The 14,885-nt window shown below is 37.9% G+C and overlaps 1 protein-coding gene across 3 annotated transcripts in view; it reads left to right on the forward strand.

Annotated features, from left to right (window-relative positions):
- The window catches only part of CPA6 (carboxypeptidase A6), a 522,469-nt gene that overhangs the window by 437,320 nt on the left and 70,264 nt on the right, over positions 1–14,885 (forward strand). For all 3 annotated transcript variants that reach the window (XM_045455003.1, XM_045455001.1, XM_045455002.1), the window contains 4 exons: positions 2,088–2,212; positions 8,763–8,877; positions 11,083–11,184; positions 13,446–13,550. In XM_045455003.1, coding sequence (XP_045310959.1) covers positions 2,088–2,212; positions 8,763–8,877; positions 11,083–11,184; positions 13,446–13,550 — 447 coding nt within the window. The remainder of the gene's footprint in view (positions 1–2,087; positions 2,213–8,762; positions 8,878–11,082; positions 11,185–13,445; positions 13,551–14,885) is intronic.

Here is a 14,885-nt window from a genome sequence, read left to right on the forward strand (position 1 = left end):
AAAAAGTAGGTGGCACTTTAAAAATCTCACATGAGTATTGCTGTCCCTATATCTTGTTATAAGCATATGCCTGCCACCCAGGGTTAAATACCCATGTATTATATATCCAAGAATACTTTCCCCAAAATATTACTGGAGAAAAGCTGATAATTCATTTTAACTTATTTTCCTAATATCACAACAGTACAATTCCTGATTTTGCGAGTTAGTTTTGTTTCCTTTACCCATTTCCTAGGAAGCCTCCTCCAGGGCATGCTATGGGGTATGTTCCTTGAATGGAACCTCCTATAGGAAAGCTACCCTCTTCTACTGGATGAGGAGTCTTATTTTAGCATGTACCCTGGAAAATGACACACAAACTAATCTCCAGGGTGGCTATTCACAGTATTTTTGGTTCTTATGGCTCTCTACCCTCCAAATACAGCACTATTTCCTCATCTCCACTGGCATTAAGGGATGTAACAAACCTTAATATCAAAAATATGTCTCTATAATGGGTTTAGAGGCAAGTCCCAAAGATGATTACAGGATCAGAAAATCTATCCTATAAAGAAAAGTGAAAGATACCAATGTACTTTATCTCACAAAGACAAGAAACCAGCCATTCCTTACTGAAGAGTGGAACAAAAAAAAAAAATGAAACTGTGCTACAGTGTAAGGGATTAAGAAAAACATCTGCAATCTTGTTAAACATGGATATGAGTTAAACTAGGATTTTTTAGACTCTCTTCTTTTGGAGACTTAAAAGATGTGGTTTGGATACGTCTATTGGGGACAGGTTTGTTCAGTCCTCGATGTATCCTTGCCCAAGGGCTGACAGATGGATGAAATGACCTCTCAGCATCCCTTCCAGCCCCACACTTCTGTTTTTCTATGATTGTTGGACTAGCATGTTAGCTGAGTCAGATTTGCCCTTGCAGCTTAGTGGAGGAGTCAGCTGCTTGGGAAAAAACAAAAACAAAAAAAAACGAGACTTTTTGTCCCCAAAACAAATGCCTTTCTGCCCTGTTCAAGATTAAATTATACCACCAGAGGTGTATTTCCTTGAATCACAAAGTATTTTTGGTCTTTTAGCGTTCCCTAAAAGAATGAAGACACTGACACTTAAGATAAAGTAACTAAATCTTACCAGATCAGAGATCAAGGCCCTGTACCAGACTAAGGCTGGAAATGCAGAAAGAGAAGGTCCCATGCGACATGACTGTAAAGGTGAACTGTGCCTAATCGAAAAGGTAGCTCTCGGCTTGTGCAGAAGATAGGGCTCTCCTCCCTCCCAGATGCGTTCAGTAATTCTATCAATGAATGTAAAGCACTACCTACCAGATATGGAGCATTAGACAAGGCACTGGAAACACTACAGTAAGCTAAAGAGACACAGCTCCTGCTTTCCTGCAAAACACTGGGCATGTGGTGAACATATAGTGAATTATTACATGGAGTCTATACGTATGCAACCATGAGTTGCTGATGTGCACAAGGCTCCACTCTAGGCACTTAGAATGAGGTGGTAACCTACAGGAGCTTACATTCTGATAGGATTAAATTACATAATGAAAGAAGCATGAGTTGCTCTAAGAACTATGACCAGGAGACTACCCTAGCTGAAAAGTCCAACCTGACAAAGGGATGTTTCTATTGCCATGTGAAGGCTGAGTAGGAATTGGTAAAAGGCATGCGTTGGGGAAGGAAGAAGTACCTGGAGAGTGTTCCATTTAAAGTTATCAAACTTTGTTGATAGCTGTTGTCAAGCTACCATAATTTGCTTTGGTAGTAAAATATAAGGTAATTTATATCTTTCTTATTCAAAGATTTGTGTAATAATTTTCAAGAATATCAAAGGTATACTTAAAACTATTTTATCTAATTTTTACCTTGTGACTTTATTGTATATTGGTCTTAATTGCTTATAAATGATGATCAAATTCTATGTGGATATGATATAATTTGGAGACCAAATTCAAATAAGAATTTTACCCTGATGGTGAAAGCATGGAGTCTAAATCCAAAATGTGACATGTTTCACGCCGTGACGTGGATCTTCCCCACCTGAACTGAATATGAATTATAGGTTGGTTCCTGCACTATAGGTGGACCTGTGGCAGCCCAGCAGTATCTTCCATGTATCAAAAGGAGCAGTTACTGATGTTCATATTCCCAAAAATGGTTCCCAAGTCCTGTTAGCCTTCTTACAGGAAGCCAACATCCAGTACAAGTAAGCATTCTTTTTCACTTGCTTAATTCATTTGTACTAAACTGAACTGAATGAGAGCTGTATTCAATTCAGGTTTTTATTGAGTGCCTACAATGGCATTTTAGGTACTATTTTTCAAATTGGGGAAAACAGACTTGAATGTAACACAGTTATATTCACCTTTGAAGAGCTTATTAGTGTAATAGTGAGGTGGTGGTGGGGAGGAACAACACTGACATCTCATTTCACCATTACCACCAGGTGATCACTGTAAACACAGGAGGTCTTCTCTGAGGAATGGAGAGCAGCCTATCAATGCTTAGAAAGTGGATAAAAATGCAGGGGCAGATAAAACTTTCTGCAGGAGCAGTGACCACTAAGCAGAAGATGAGCCTTGGGACTTACAGGCAGAGGGGACAGTGCAAGCAAAGAGAAAAAACAGTATAATACCTGTGTAGGGAACTGAAGTGGCTCCGTATTACTAGTGTACAAAATCAAGTCAGGGAGTAGAAACAAAAATGCTGGAGAGGTTGAGAGAAGACGAGGTTGTGGGAAGTCTGATGTAGAGGGCTAGGAGTTCAGGCTATCTGGTATGTGGTTCTGCACACTTGAAAGAGGTAAGCAAGTGAGCCATGTGTAAGTAGGGGTGGAGGGGCAATAGGAGACTACAATAGTCCAAGTAAGATGTTGTGAGGCCTTGAGTCAGGACCAGAGTAGTGGGATAAGGAAAGCTTTAAAAAAAAAAAAAAGTGAATAGGCAAAACCACCTGGACTCTGCACTTAGTTGGATGTAGGTGGAAAAGGAAGAAATCGAAAACAACCCCAAATCTTCTAGCTTAGGTGACTGAGTAGATAGATTCAAATAAATTTGGATATTTGGTTTGGGTTTTTTTTTTAAGGAATCGTTAAATATTAAGAATGGCGCAAAGGAAGATAGTCACAGAAGTTAAGAAATGAGAGACTTTCAGGAGGGAGAACATTAGTGATGCCACGTGGTGCAGTAATATCCAGCAAGAAAAGGACTGACTGGTTTCCTTTGGATTTGGCAATGGAAATTGTGTTGGTAACTCTCATGGTGGGATTATATTGTCAGGAGCAGAAGACAGAGAAAGTACAGAGAAGTGAATAGGAGGTGAGAACATGAAGAAGCAGAGCAGAGTACTGCTCCTAGAAGTTAAAATAAGCTGAGAGGCAGAGAATGAGGAGTGACTACAAGGAGATGCAGCATCAATGACTGCTTCAAATTTGGGATTTTAGGGGGTAGGGGGAAACTTTTGTATGTCTGTAGGCTGAAGGGAGGGACCAGTAGGGAAGGACACACTGATGGTACAGGATAGAATGCACCAATGGAGAAATGGGTTTGAGCACTAGAAAGGATGCCTTATCCGGGAAGACTGAAGAGGTAAATGTGAGTCTAGTTAAGATTATAAAGAGGAGAGTCAACAAGTTGAAAGAGATCATAACTAAGGGCTAAATTTTCTACGTGGAATAAGAAGCAAAATTATCTACTGAAAGGGAAGAAATGAGCTAAAGAGGGTTACCAAGAGAAAAGCTGGGGTTTTTGTTGCAAAGAAGGGCGATTGTAGCACTCATACAGAGTTGAGATTTTGTTGGATTAGGGCCACAGAAAGGTCAGGATCAAAGAAGTTGAGGTTCCTCGTGAGATACTAGCTTAAGTATTCATCCATGGCATCAAATCTGGATAGGAAAAGAGAAGAGTCTAGGAGGAATTATGTAGTCAAATTTAATAATCAAGAGAGGTATAATGATCTTTATATTGAAAGAAGATACAGCATGACTGAGGGCAACAAGGAAATGGAGGGAAGAAAATCTTGACAAAGTGTAGGCTAAGATTAAGAGTCCTGGTGTAGAACATTCATGGCTGGTGACAAGATTCAGGTGTTAGTCATGGAGGTCATGGCTGAAATGGAGTGTAAATCATTGAGGCTGATGTGATTGAGAATGGATGGACTAAATCACCAGAGAATCATCATAGCAGTTTTGAATCTCATTGGCTGATGACTAGATTAGAGGTGGAGAGACAGATGTGCTCCTGGGACAGTAATATCAGAAAGTACCCAGGAGTCAGAGGAAAGAAACAAGGAATGGCATGATGCTGAAGGCAGGATGAGCTTTTTCTGGAAGTTAGAAGATTGATGAGGAAGCATGTGAGAATGCTGGGGTTCAGGAGAATGCTGACCACCTTCCCTTTGGTCCCATGATAGGTGGTGTGGCGAAAGAGAAAGCCACAAAAGAATCTGTCCTTGAGAGAATTCCATTTCCATTAGGGCAAGAATATGAAAAGAGAGAGTTCTCTGAAGAGATGAGAATATAGGAAGTTTATTTACAGAGAAAGCAGGATTCCAGCAGACACAAGGAAAAGGAAGTGGTGGAGAGATAGAAAGTCAATGCAGAATCTGGGCAGAGAAGTGCAGTGTAGTGAATCAATGACATGGGAAGGAGTGACCTGCCTTTCATTTGGAAACAGGATTTCAGGGCTGTGAAGCATATTTGTAAATGATTAACCTCAATTGCTCCAACTTCTTAGCAAATGGTTGTACTATCAAAACTGGCACAAAAATCCCTGATGATGTCTGGTAAGGCCTGGGATGGGCCTGTGGCTCTGTGAGTCCACGGTGAAAGCCCTAGTCTTTCTGGAAGGCTGAGCTACAGGGTGCAAAGTGACAGTGACATTCCTCCCTGGTCCACACAAATACTTCCCTGCCAGAAAGATAATTACAGCCTTATTAAAGTACTTATATGCTTTTTGCAGAAAGGTACTTTATCTGTCCTTCTAGAACAGACTAGAGTCACAGCTGTGCATAAAACTATTGTTCATATTGAACACATTTTAGTCATCACTATAACTTTGAAGGCGTGCTTTGATTCTCTGAATGCCTGGAAGGAAGGAGCTTAGTAATTATATCTATAGGTGCTCAGCAACAACTCACATGCTTCATTAATTATAATTCAGTAGAAAGGAATATACCAGTTATTTTAACAAGTCTCTATTTCCTGCCATTAAATATAGGTCATGCGGAACTGATATAGAATAAAATATCACACTTTATGTCACAGAGAATAGAGTCTAAAAAATGAGTATTTTAAATCAGTTGTCTCCTCATGGAGGACAATCATTTAGAATTATTCATTTTCTTGGTCCCGAGATAATAACACATAAGAGTCGATTAAATTCCACAGGGCAGTAGATAGAGATCATTTTAATTGACTTTTATTATTGTAGCCTGGGGTATTTCCAAAAGATTATCATTAACTCTGTACAACTATACATAATATATAGCTGTAGTCATCTTTAAGGAAGAGATAATGTGACCTCATGTGTCTGGCCCCTAGGTAATCAGCGCCTCTCAATGACATGAAAGATGAGATGATTCATTCTGTCATAAAAACTTCAATCATTTTATAAATTAAATACCTGTAAAAATTGGCAGTGGAATTTCAAATATTGAGCCTCACTCACCCACCCTGGAAGCTTTGGGGACATGGTTTTACACTGAATGTTGACATCACTTGGAAAGTTTTCAGTGACTCTGGTCGCTGTTATATTATAGTACATGCACCTAGGGTAGGGATAATCATGAACCACAAAGGACTAAGAAAATACAACACTTACAAATGCCATTTTGATCTCCTTCTCATTTTTCTGCTGGTGTCAACTATTTGACAAGGAAAATGAGGCTAGACCTGCCACACCACAATTATTTTAATTTTCAGGTTGGTCTTTTAGGGTCTGTATTAAGGTATAGTCATTGAATAGAGACCTGTATTAGTTTGCTAGGGCTGTCATAACAAATCCCATAGACTGGCTGGCTTAAAAAGCAAAAATGTAATGTCTCATGATTCCAGAGGCTGGAAGACTGAAATGAAGGTGTGGTCAGAGTTGGTTCCTTCTGAGGTCTGTGAGGGAAGGACCTGTTCCAGGCCTCTCTCCTTGGTTTGTAAGATGGACATCTTTGCCTCTTCATCTCTTCCCTCTGCTTGTATCTTTGTGTAGTAATTTCCCCCATTTTTTAAAATTGTGGTAAAATATGCAATATGAAATTTACCATTTTAACCATTGTAACCATTTTAAATATACAATTCAGTGACATTAAGTGCATTCACATTATACAACCATTAACACCATACACCTCCAGAACTTTTCCATTTTCCCAAACTGAATTTCCTCTTTTTTAAATGTTTATTTTTGAGAGGGAGAGGGAGTGCACACTTACATGTGTGTGACCTGGGAAGGGGTAGAGAGGGGGACAGAGGATCCAAAGCAAGCTCTGTGCTGACAGCAGAGAGCACAATGTGAGGCCAGAACTCACAAACTATGAGATCATGACCTGAGCCAAAGTCAGACACTTAACCACTTAACTGACTGAGCCACCCAGGTGCCCCTGAATTGCCTCTTTTTATAAGGACACCAGTCATATTGGATTAGAATACATCCTAGTGACTTCAGTGTAATTACATCTGCAACAATCCTATTTCCAAATAAGGTCACATTCTGTGGTGCTGGGGGTTAGGACTCCAACATACAAATTGGGGGAGAAGGGGACACCATTCAACTCATAACAGATCCTCACACACAATGGATTTAATCACATATAATTTATTTCTCCCTCATGCGACAGTCCAGAGGTCCAGAAGCTGTTGCTGTGATAGTACAGCCCTCACTGTTGTGATGATAACTGCCTCTCTTGCTGCAAAGCTGGTGACTAGACACTGGAATGCTGAGTCCAGCAACCTCGACTTTCCCTGAACAGTCACATTTCTGACCTTGACATGGTCACAGCAACAGCAGGAGATGGCCACTGCATTTCTTAACTTCCTATCGTACCGGTGTTCACAAATTTGTACCCGGGACCCTAGCTGCAAGAGAGTCAAGAAAAAGTAATTTTTGGGTTCCCAGCCCTTGCAGTACAAGAAGTCCATATGGAGAGTAGGCAGCTAACCATATCTAGCACAGACACTCAAGAGAGGAAAAAGGAAACAAGGGTCAGCTATATTCTCATATTCTCTTCCATTTGTTTTTTTTTCTTCCATTTGTATTTAATATAGAAACTGAGAGGACTAATACCAGTGGGTTTCCAGATTTAATTAGCCTAAATTATTTGTTTCCAGATCATTAGCCTAAATATCCCAACAATATATTAAAATCACTAGGTGAGCTTTTAAAAAGGACTTCTACCTATTCACAGATATTCTTGTCTATGCAGGGCCCAGTGTGGCATTTTTTTTAAGTTTATTTATTTTTAAGTAATCTCTACACCCAACCTGGGGCTCCAACTCATGACCCCAAGATCAAATGAGCCAGCCAGGCACCTCAGTGTGGCATAGTTTTTAAAGCTCACGGGTGACTTTAAAGCAATGCAACTCAAGAATCACTGGCCTAAATGACTAAACAAATATTAGGAAATCCAAAAACTAGCTCCATATGGCACTTGGAGATTTTAAAAGGAGACAGAGAAGCCCAAGAGCTTAATCATCAAAGGAGCTAATATCCAACTGGAATGATTCCATACAACTTGAAACAAAAAACTTTACATGATAATTTTCTTACTTTGGTGAAAATACTAGCAAACTTGACTAGAAAATATTAAGATAAATCTTTTGTAGGAGCAATTCTCCATTAGAATTATTTTGACAATTCTCTGAATGGGCATTTCATTATGCGATTAGTAATATGTTAAGTCTTTTATCAATTAATAACGATAAATGATAAAGAATCTAAGAATCAATTAAGAGGCATAGTTTTTTTGCACTGAAACTCCTAGGAAAATACTGCCTTCCTAAAGGGAACAATGGTGGTTCTATCAAGAGCTGCCAAACAAACAGATGTATCCACATCAGAACTTCTTAACTTTCTGGTGATGAATGTGAGGAATTGCTCTTACCTTGAGTGGAAACAAGTTTCACTTGTTTATTTTTAGAAGGTCTGTCCACTCTGAAAATAATGCAAACCCAATATACCCCAACTCAATTTTGCAAAAATTTAAACATTTTTTTAAACCTTTGAAAACTTTTCATATTGTGTTACCTTGTCTTGTTTTGGTGTTCCTAATGTCACACTGGGCTTAGAGTCTAAAGACTAGAATCCAGGTTCACATTCCAAGCTCAAACTCTAGCTCTGTTCTCACTAGCAGATGATATTGGCAAGTTCTTGACCCTTTTGAGGCTCATTTTCCCCATTTGTAAAATTTAAGAGTAAAATTTACCTTATAGGTTTGTTAACTAAGCTTGTGTACGTAAAATACATAGCGCGGTGCCTAAGTAGGTATTCAATAAATGTAAATGCCCATACCCATCATTCGGTTCTTGTAGCTGCTCAATACATGGTAGTAATTATTATTATTTGAGACCATCTTCTTTAATTTTACATTTTCATTACCCAATTTAACAGTTTCTATTTCCCAAAAGAGAATACTTTCCCAACATTTGGTATTTTTAGAAATGTCATTATTTGCTATATTCTTTTTCACTGATGCATGATTTTCTTTTGATATTGCCTGATTTTTATATGCTCTCCATTCAATTTTCATCATGTCTATCGTTTCAAATCCAGGATCCTCATAGAAGATCTTCAGAAAACACTGGAAAAGGCAAGCAGTTTGCGAACCCAGAGAAATCGAAGATACCTTTCTGGATATAATTATGAAGTTTATCACTCCTTAGAAGAAGTATGTAATCAAAGGAACTTTCATTCTTTTTAATAAGTTCATCTTTATCATTCAGGTCTAATGATTGGGAGAGAAGCATAAAGACAGAGGCAGGGGCTATATGAAGAATACATATAGCTCTTATATTGTCTAGCCACCTCAGTTCAATCATCCCTTCTATCAAGCCTTTAAAAGAAGTAGCAAAATAATTTGAATTTCATTTGCTTTACCCAACCCACCCCCACAGAAGACATGGAAGTGCATTGTAAAAGCGAGGGAATGTTGCTATAATTGCAGTTGTGAAAATCTTAACTAAAAAAGCATGGAAGGTAGATCTAGTCAGAGTTTGAAGGCAACGATTTGGTTGAGGGATGGAATGAATTTTGATGCTCGCTCCACAGCGTCTGCACAGGTTGGGACCTCCCACAGGCCAGGCTTCATTTGTGGAAACTCAGGGCCTTTTAACACGTTATTTACTCTTCCTAGTATTTATTCTATAGCAACTTCATTCCCACAACCACATCTTTGACTATTTCACCTGGACAATAGTTACTCCTTCAATATCAGATCAAGCAAAAAGATGGCTATTTCTATTTTCCCAGATTGGATTAGAACTCCCCAGCTCCAACCCCAGCTTATTACATGTACCCACAGCACATGGATAGAATATCTATCATAGTTTTTATACACATAATTTTAGGATTATTTGATTAATGCCTTAGTCGTCCTCAAGTTCCAAAGCAAGTTTCATGAGGACAGGCGATTTCTTAAATGCATTTTTTAAAATTTTTTTAATGTTTATTTATTTTTGAAAGAGAGAGCGAGAGAGCAAACATGAGTGGTGGAGGGGCAGGGAGAGAGAGAGACACACACAGATTCCAAAGCAGGCTCCAGGCTCCACACTGTCAGCCCAGAGCCCGATGAGAGGCTGGAACTCACAAACTGTGAGATCATAACCTGAGCTGAAGTCGGACATTTATCCGACTGAGCCACCCAGGACAGGCCATTACTTTCTTGTTCACCACTATATCCATAGTGGGAAGCAAATAGAGACCTCCAAATAGGTAGCTGATGACAGAATGAATAAATTAATAAATACACTCTCCATGCTTCCCCTGAATTGAGCAAAGGATTGTCAAACACAGAATTAATGAGATCCTGTTATATTCTTAGGAGAATTTTTGGTCCTCTTGATAGTTCTTTTCAAAATTATTCTTTTCAAAATTATTTTCACATGTTTCTTGTTTCAGCATATATTTTAGAAGCTTGAAATTAGAACAATGGAAGTTTTAGATAACCTGGAACACAGAAGTGCTATAACATGCACTATAAAAAAGTCAAATTTTAAAACTATATGTAGATATGTACATACATATACATACATACGTATATATACACACATACATAGATATATATATACACACAAGATATATATATATCCTCATTAGACTCAATAAGAATAGAAAGGAAAGAAAATATGGATACTTCTCAAAATCTGCTTTTTCAGCACAGACTCTCTTGCACATCATGGAACAGCGGGACACTTCTGTGTGATTTCCTTATTCATAGTAAAGCTTTTAAGTCAGAAATGTCATCCATATTTCTAAGTGCCTTATTCATCCATCTCAAATATTCCTTCTCCTGATGACAGATAAGTGTGTGTGACTGGATCAATGCAAATCTATCACTGTTCTTAGGGAAATTATTCAAAAAATGCCCTCTGATGGCTTGGATAACCTTTAAATGCAGAAGACAATGCCTTTTTCTTAGCATCTTCTGTTCAGTGACAAATTGCAATATATAGGACTTTAATAGATACTTTGAAGTAGTTTGGATGGTTTTCATGAAGGTGATTTATTTCTTTTCGTCTTAAGTACTTAGGGGAAAATGGAAATAAATTTTTATCTTGAAAAGAACCCAGAACACATTGATTAATTTTCTGTAAATCTCTGCCATCAAGATATTAATGACAAATGGTAGTAGAAGGTATGCTCTAAAAGGGGAACGATATAAAGACATGAAGCTACTATTTGCAAAGACAGAAAATAAAATATAGTCTTAAGTATCTTGAAGAAAATTAAAAACACAAAATTGATTTTTGTTCAACTTTATAGTCATGTATGTCCTTTGAGTTCTGAGACCTATTATTGCCTTTTGTTACCTTTTGTTCTCTGAAGGCTCCATAATTGTGAAAGTCTGACATGGTTTTTATTTATCTGATTTTAGATTCAAAATTGGATGCATCATCTGAATAAAACTCATTCAGGCCTCATTCATGTGTTCTCTATTGGAAAATCATATGAGGGAAGGTCTCTTTTTGTTTTAAAGGTAAAAATAAATTATTAACAAAATAAATATTTATTAAACATTCATCCTTTTCACGTTTGACTTATGGGGAAAAGAAAAGAAATGGTCTTTCACGGTGTCTCATACTTAACATCGTTTTAATTTAAGAAAAAATTTCCCTTAGATTTTTGGGCCATATTTAATTTTTACCATTGAGTATTCCAGAGAATGCTGTTTCTAACATATTCAGAGTTACCGATGCCCTTAAAAATAATGGCTTTCAAAATTATTTGTGAGCTGGTGCCACTCAAGGTGAACCAGTGAAAAACTACATAAATTTGTAAGCAGATATGCATTCTTCCCAGCTGTTGACCCTGAGTTCTCTTCCAGCTACTGACCCAGAGCTCTCCATCCCTTCTCAGCCAAGCATCTAAAAAGATTTCCTATAGGGGCAGCTGGGTGGCCCAGTTGGTTAAGCATCCAACTTTGGCTCATGATCTCGTTATTTGTGAGTTCACGCCCACATCTGGTTCTGCACTGACAGTGCAGAGCCCATTTAGAATTCTCTCTCTCTCTCCCACTCTTTTTGCTCCTCCCCTGCTCACGTGCACACTCTCGAAAGAAAGAAAGAAAGAAAGAAAGAAAGAAAGAAAGAAAAGCTTTAAAAAAAGATTTCCCTATATCACTGTCTCTATTTCTTCACTTCCCATTCAGACTCACTGGCCTTTGGCCCCAAAGCTCCTCTAAAACTTGTGTTGATGAGATCAGCAATGACTCCTAATTGGTTCTCTTCCTGTCTCTCTGACCATTCAGTGGCTCATTCACTGGCTCTTCTCCTCCTGCCTTTCCAGTGGGTTCTGTTCATCCCAGGACTCCATGCTCAGATGTGCTGTCCCTCCACCAACCTTTCTAGATGAACACATCCACCCTATGGTCTCAATAATCATTCCATATTCAGTGAAGTCCACCTTCTGGACTTTTACATTCATATTCCATTGCCTACTTGACCTTCTCATCTGAACATTCACAAAAGTACTTCAGGCTCACAATGGCATTGCTGTGATTGCAGTTAAGAAACATGAGCATCATCCTAAATTCCTCTGCCTTGTTTTCACCACTTCCTTTAAATCTACCACCAAGAACTGATGATTTTTTCTTCTAAGTATCTTTTGGATCTGCTTCAATTCCTCCTCTGTCTTCCCTGCTGTTACCATAATTTATCTCTGGATCTCTTCTCCCTGGACTATTGCAGTAAGGGCCTCAGTACTGAACTTTCTTTCAAGTCCCCATCCTCTCCTGTCTGATACTGTCATCCATCACTGCTGTTAGTGTGCTTGTATCCATTCCTCTGTGTCTCTCTTTCACATACGCATACACTTCTGTGTCCACCTCCCATTTCTTTCTCGTACCCCAAAAGCCCATTCTTCAAAGAGGATGTTCCCAGATTCTCTTCCAAGCTTGAGATGCCTTCTTGTAACTTGTCTTCTGGACCAGCTCCAAGTCTTACTCAAGTACTTAAGTGTTTCTCGTCTGAAAAGCCTTCTCCTACTCCCCAGGAAAATTACACATAACACCTCCCATGTTCCCTAAGCAACTTATGCATCTTCACATCATAATGGTTAATTGTTCCCATGTCTGCCCTCCCTACCAGCATATAAATTCCTTGTCTTTTCTTCTTTGAATCTCCAGTGTCAAGAACAATATCCCCAAAGGATTTCCTGAAGTGTTAGTTTAGTGAAGTAATGAATGAAAACTAGATTCCCTATGAAATGTTAATAGCTACCTATTTATTACTGAGTTAGAAACCACATTTAAGTAATATTGATATAATAGGATTATAAAGACAAATCTGTCACTTGATTCTACAAATCAAATTGTTTTGCTTTTCCATTTTGTGTTGTAATAAAATTTGACTTTGTCCACCTATAAAACATAGTTATTACTTAAAGAAATATTCCTTGAGAATTTGAAGCTGATTGTCTTAGAATGCTTGGGAGGATGGGGAATTTAGCATTTTACTTAACAGTCACAAATTATATTAAAGGAGAAGCAAGCCTATTTAAGGGATTGCCCTTTTTGTGTATTTTCCAGTTATTTGATTTGTAATTCAGGCAATAAAGTCATTGTTTCTGCATAAACAAGCCTGCACTTCTGGAAAGATAGGAAATCTCTTTATTTTTTGTGAGTTACCTAATTAATCAAACTACAGTGAAGAACTATTCTGAAACCTTATTAAATTATGCTTTTCAGTGAATCTAAAAATAAAAGCCTGACTTGGTTACTATGAACACTCTTGTTTTCAGCTGGGCAGAAGATCACGAACTTACAAAAGAGCTGTCTGGATAGACTGTGGTATTCATGCAAGAGAATGGATTGGTCCTGCCTTTTGTCAGTGGTTTGTAAAAGAAGTAAGTTAAACCCTTTATACAATGTCCATTTCAGCTAATTGATGCTTCCCATGTGTTTTTATTCAGTTCAAGGAACCAAACCAGCAACTGGAAGCCAGGAATACCTGATTGAGTAATAATAACACCTTGATTTTGCTGGGTCACTTTCATGTTTCTGAAGACCTCTCATAACCTGGCTCAGTTTATCCTCCCCTCTGCTCTTAGAGGTTGGAGTTGCCAACACTCATTAAAGAGAAAGAATCAGTTTCAGAGCATTTATGAATTCGTAAACAAATTAGAAATCAGCCAGGTAGCTGATATGTGGTAAAAATATAAACATCCAATTTATGGTGCTCCAGAGAAGTTTCTCATACACTATCCAAGTTGGAAAATTTTACATCACTTATCACAATGATGTCACATATACTTTAACAATAAAGGGGTGAGCAAGTGATTGCATTTTGCTCTCCTGCTATGCATCTGCAATGTAATCCCAAAGACCTTTGGCATCTGTGGATTTTGTGTTCAGTTTTAGTGCTTTTCAGCAACTCTAGTGATTGAAGACTCATAGTGATTTCTTATTATCCAAAGGCTTCATTTAAATCATAAGTCCTCTGATGCTAGTGTATCAGGTGGGTCTCTATCTCATGCATGGGCCAAACTCATGGACCAACATCTTGATATATGTTTTGAAATTTTCTATCCATCATCAAGAATGCAATGACTTTCAAGGTTATTTTTACACTTTAGTAATTTTTAAAACTCTAAAAAGAAAATCAACCGCTAGTACTGGTAATGAAAGTGAAAAAGTCTAAGGAAATAAAGGTTCTAAGCTAGAAAATAACCCTACAAATTTCTTTAGCCCTGTGGTATAGGGAACCATTAAGAATACAAAAGATCTTTAAATATTTTAGTTCTATTTCACAGTATTTTGTGGGAAAATTATGTGCCCTGCTGAGGTTTGTGATTTTGAGAACACTCCTAGTCTTGGGAAAATGTCCCTCACAAATGTCAAAGAGGTACTAAATTTGTAAAATCTGCCTCTCTGCCACTACCAAACCCACATAAGTTTATTTAATTTTATAAATATGATAAAAAAAATTTTTAACTATTCCCACTAAGTGTATTAAAGAATTCATATTTTCTTAAAATGTCATCCTGGTAGGACAAATATAAAGTCTAATAAGGATTAACTCTATTAACTTGTAGTAGATACCCATTGTTAGTACATACAACATATTGTCTGCTGCCTTACGTTTCAAAAGGGAAAGGAGGAAACATGGTTACATATAGAACACCTATTGTTTATAAACTGTGGTCCTGTGTATTATTGAAGAACATAAGAATGTATCTCCC

This window comes from Leopardus geoffroyi, chromosome C3 (genome assembly GCF_018350155.1).
Source record: "Leopardus geoffroyi isolate Oge1 chromosome C3, O.geoffroyi_Oge1_pat1.0, whole genome shotgun sequence".
Taxonomy (NCBI): domain Eukaryota; kingdom Metazoa; phylum Chordata; class Mammalia; order Carnivora; family Felidae; genus Leopardus; species Leopardus geoffroyi.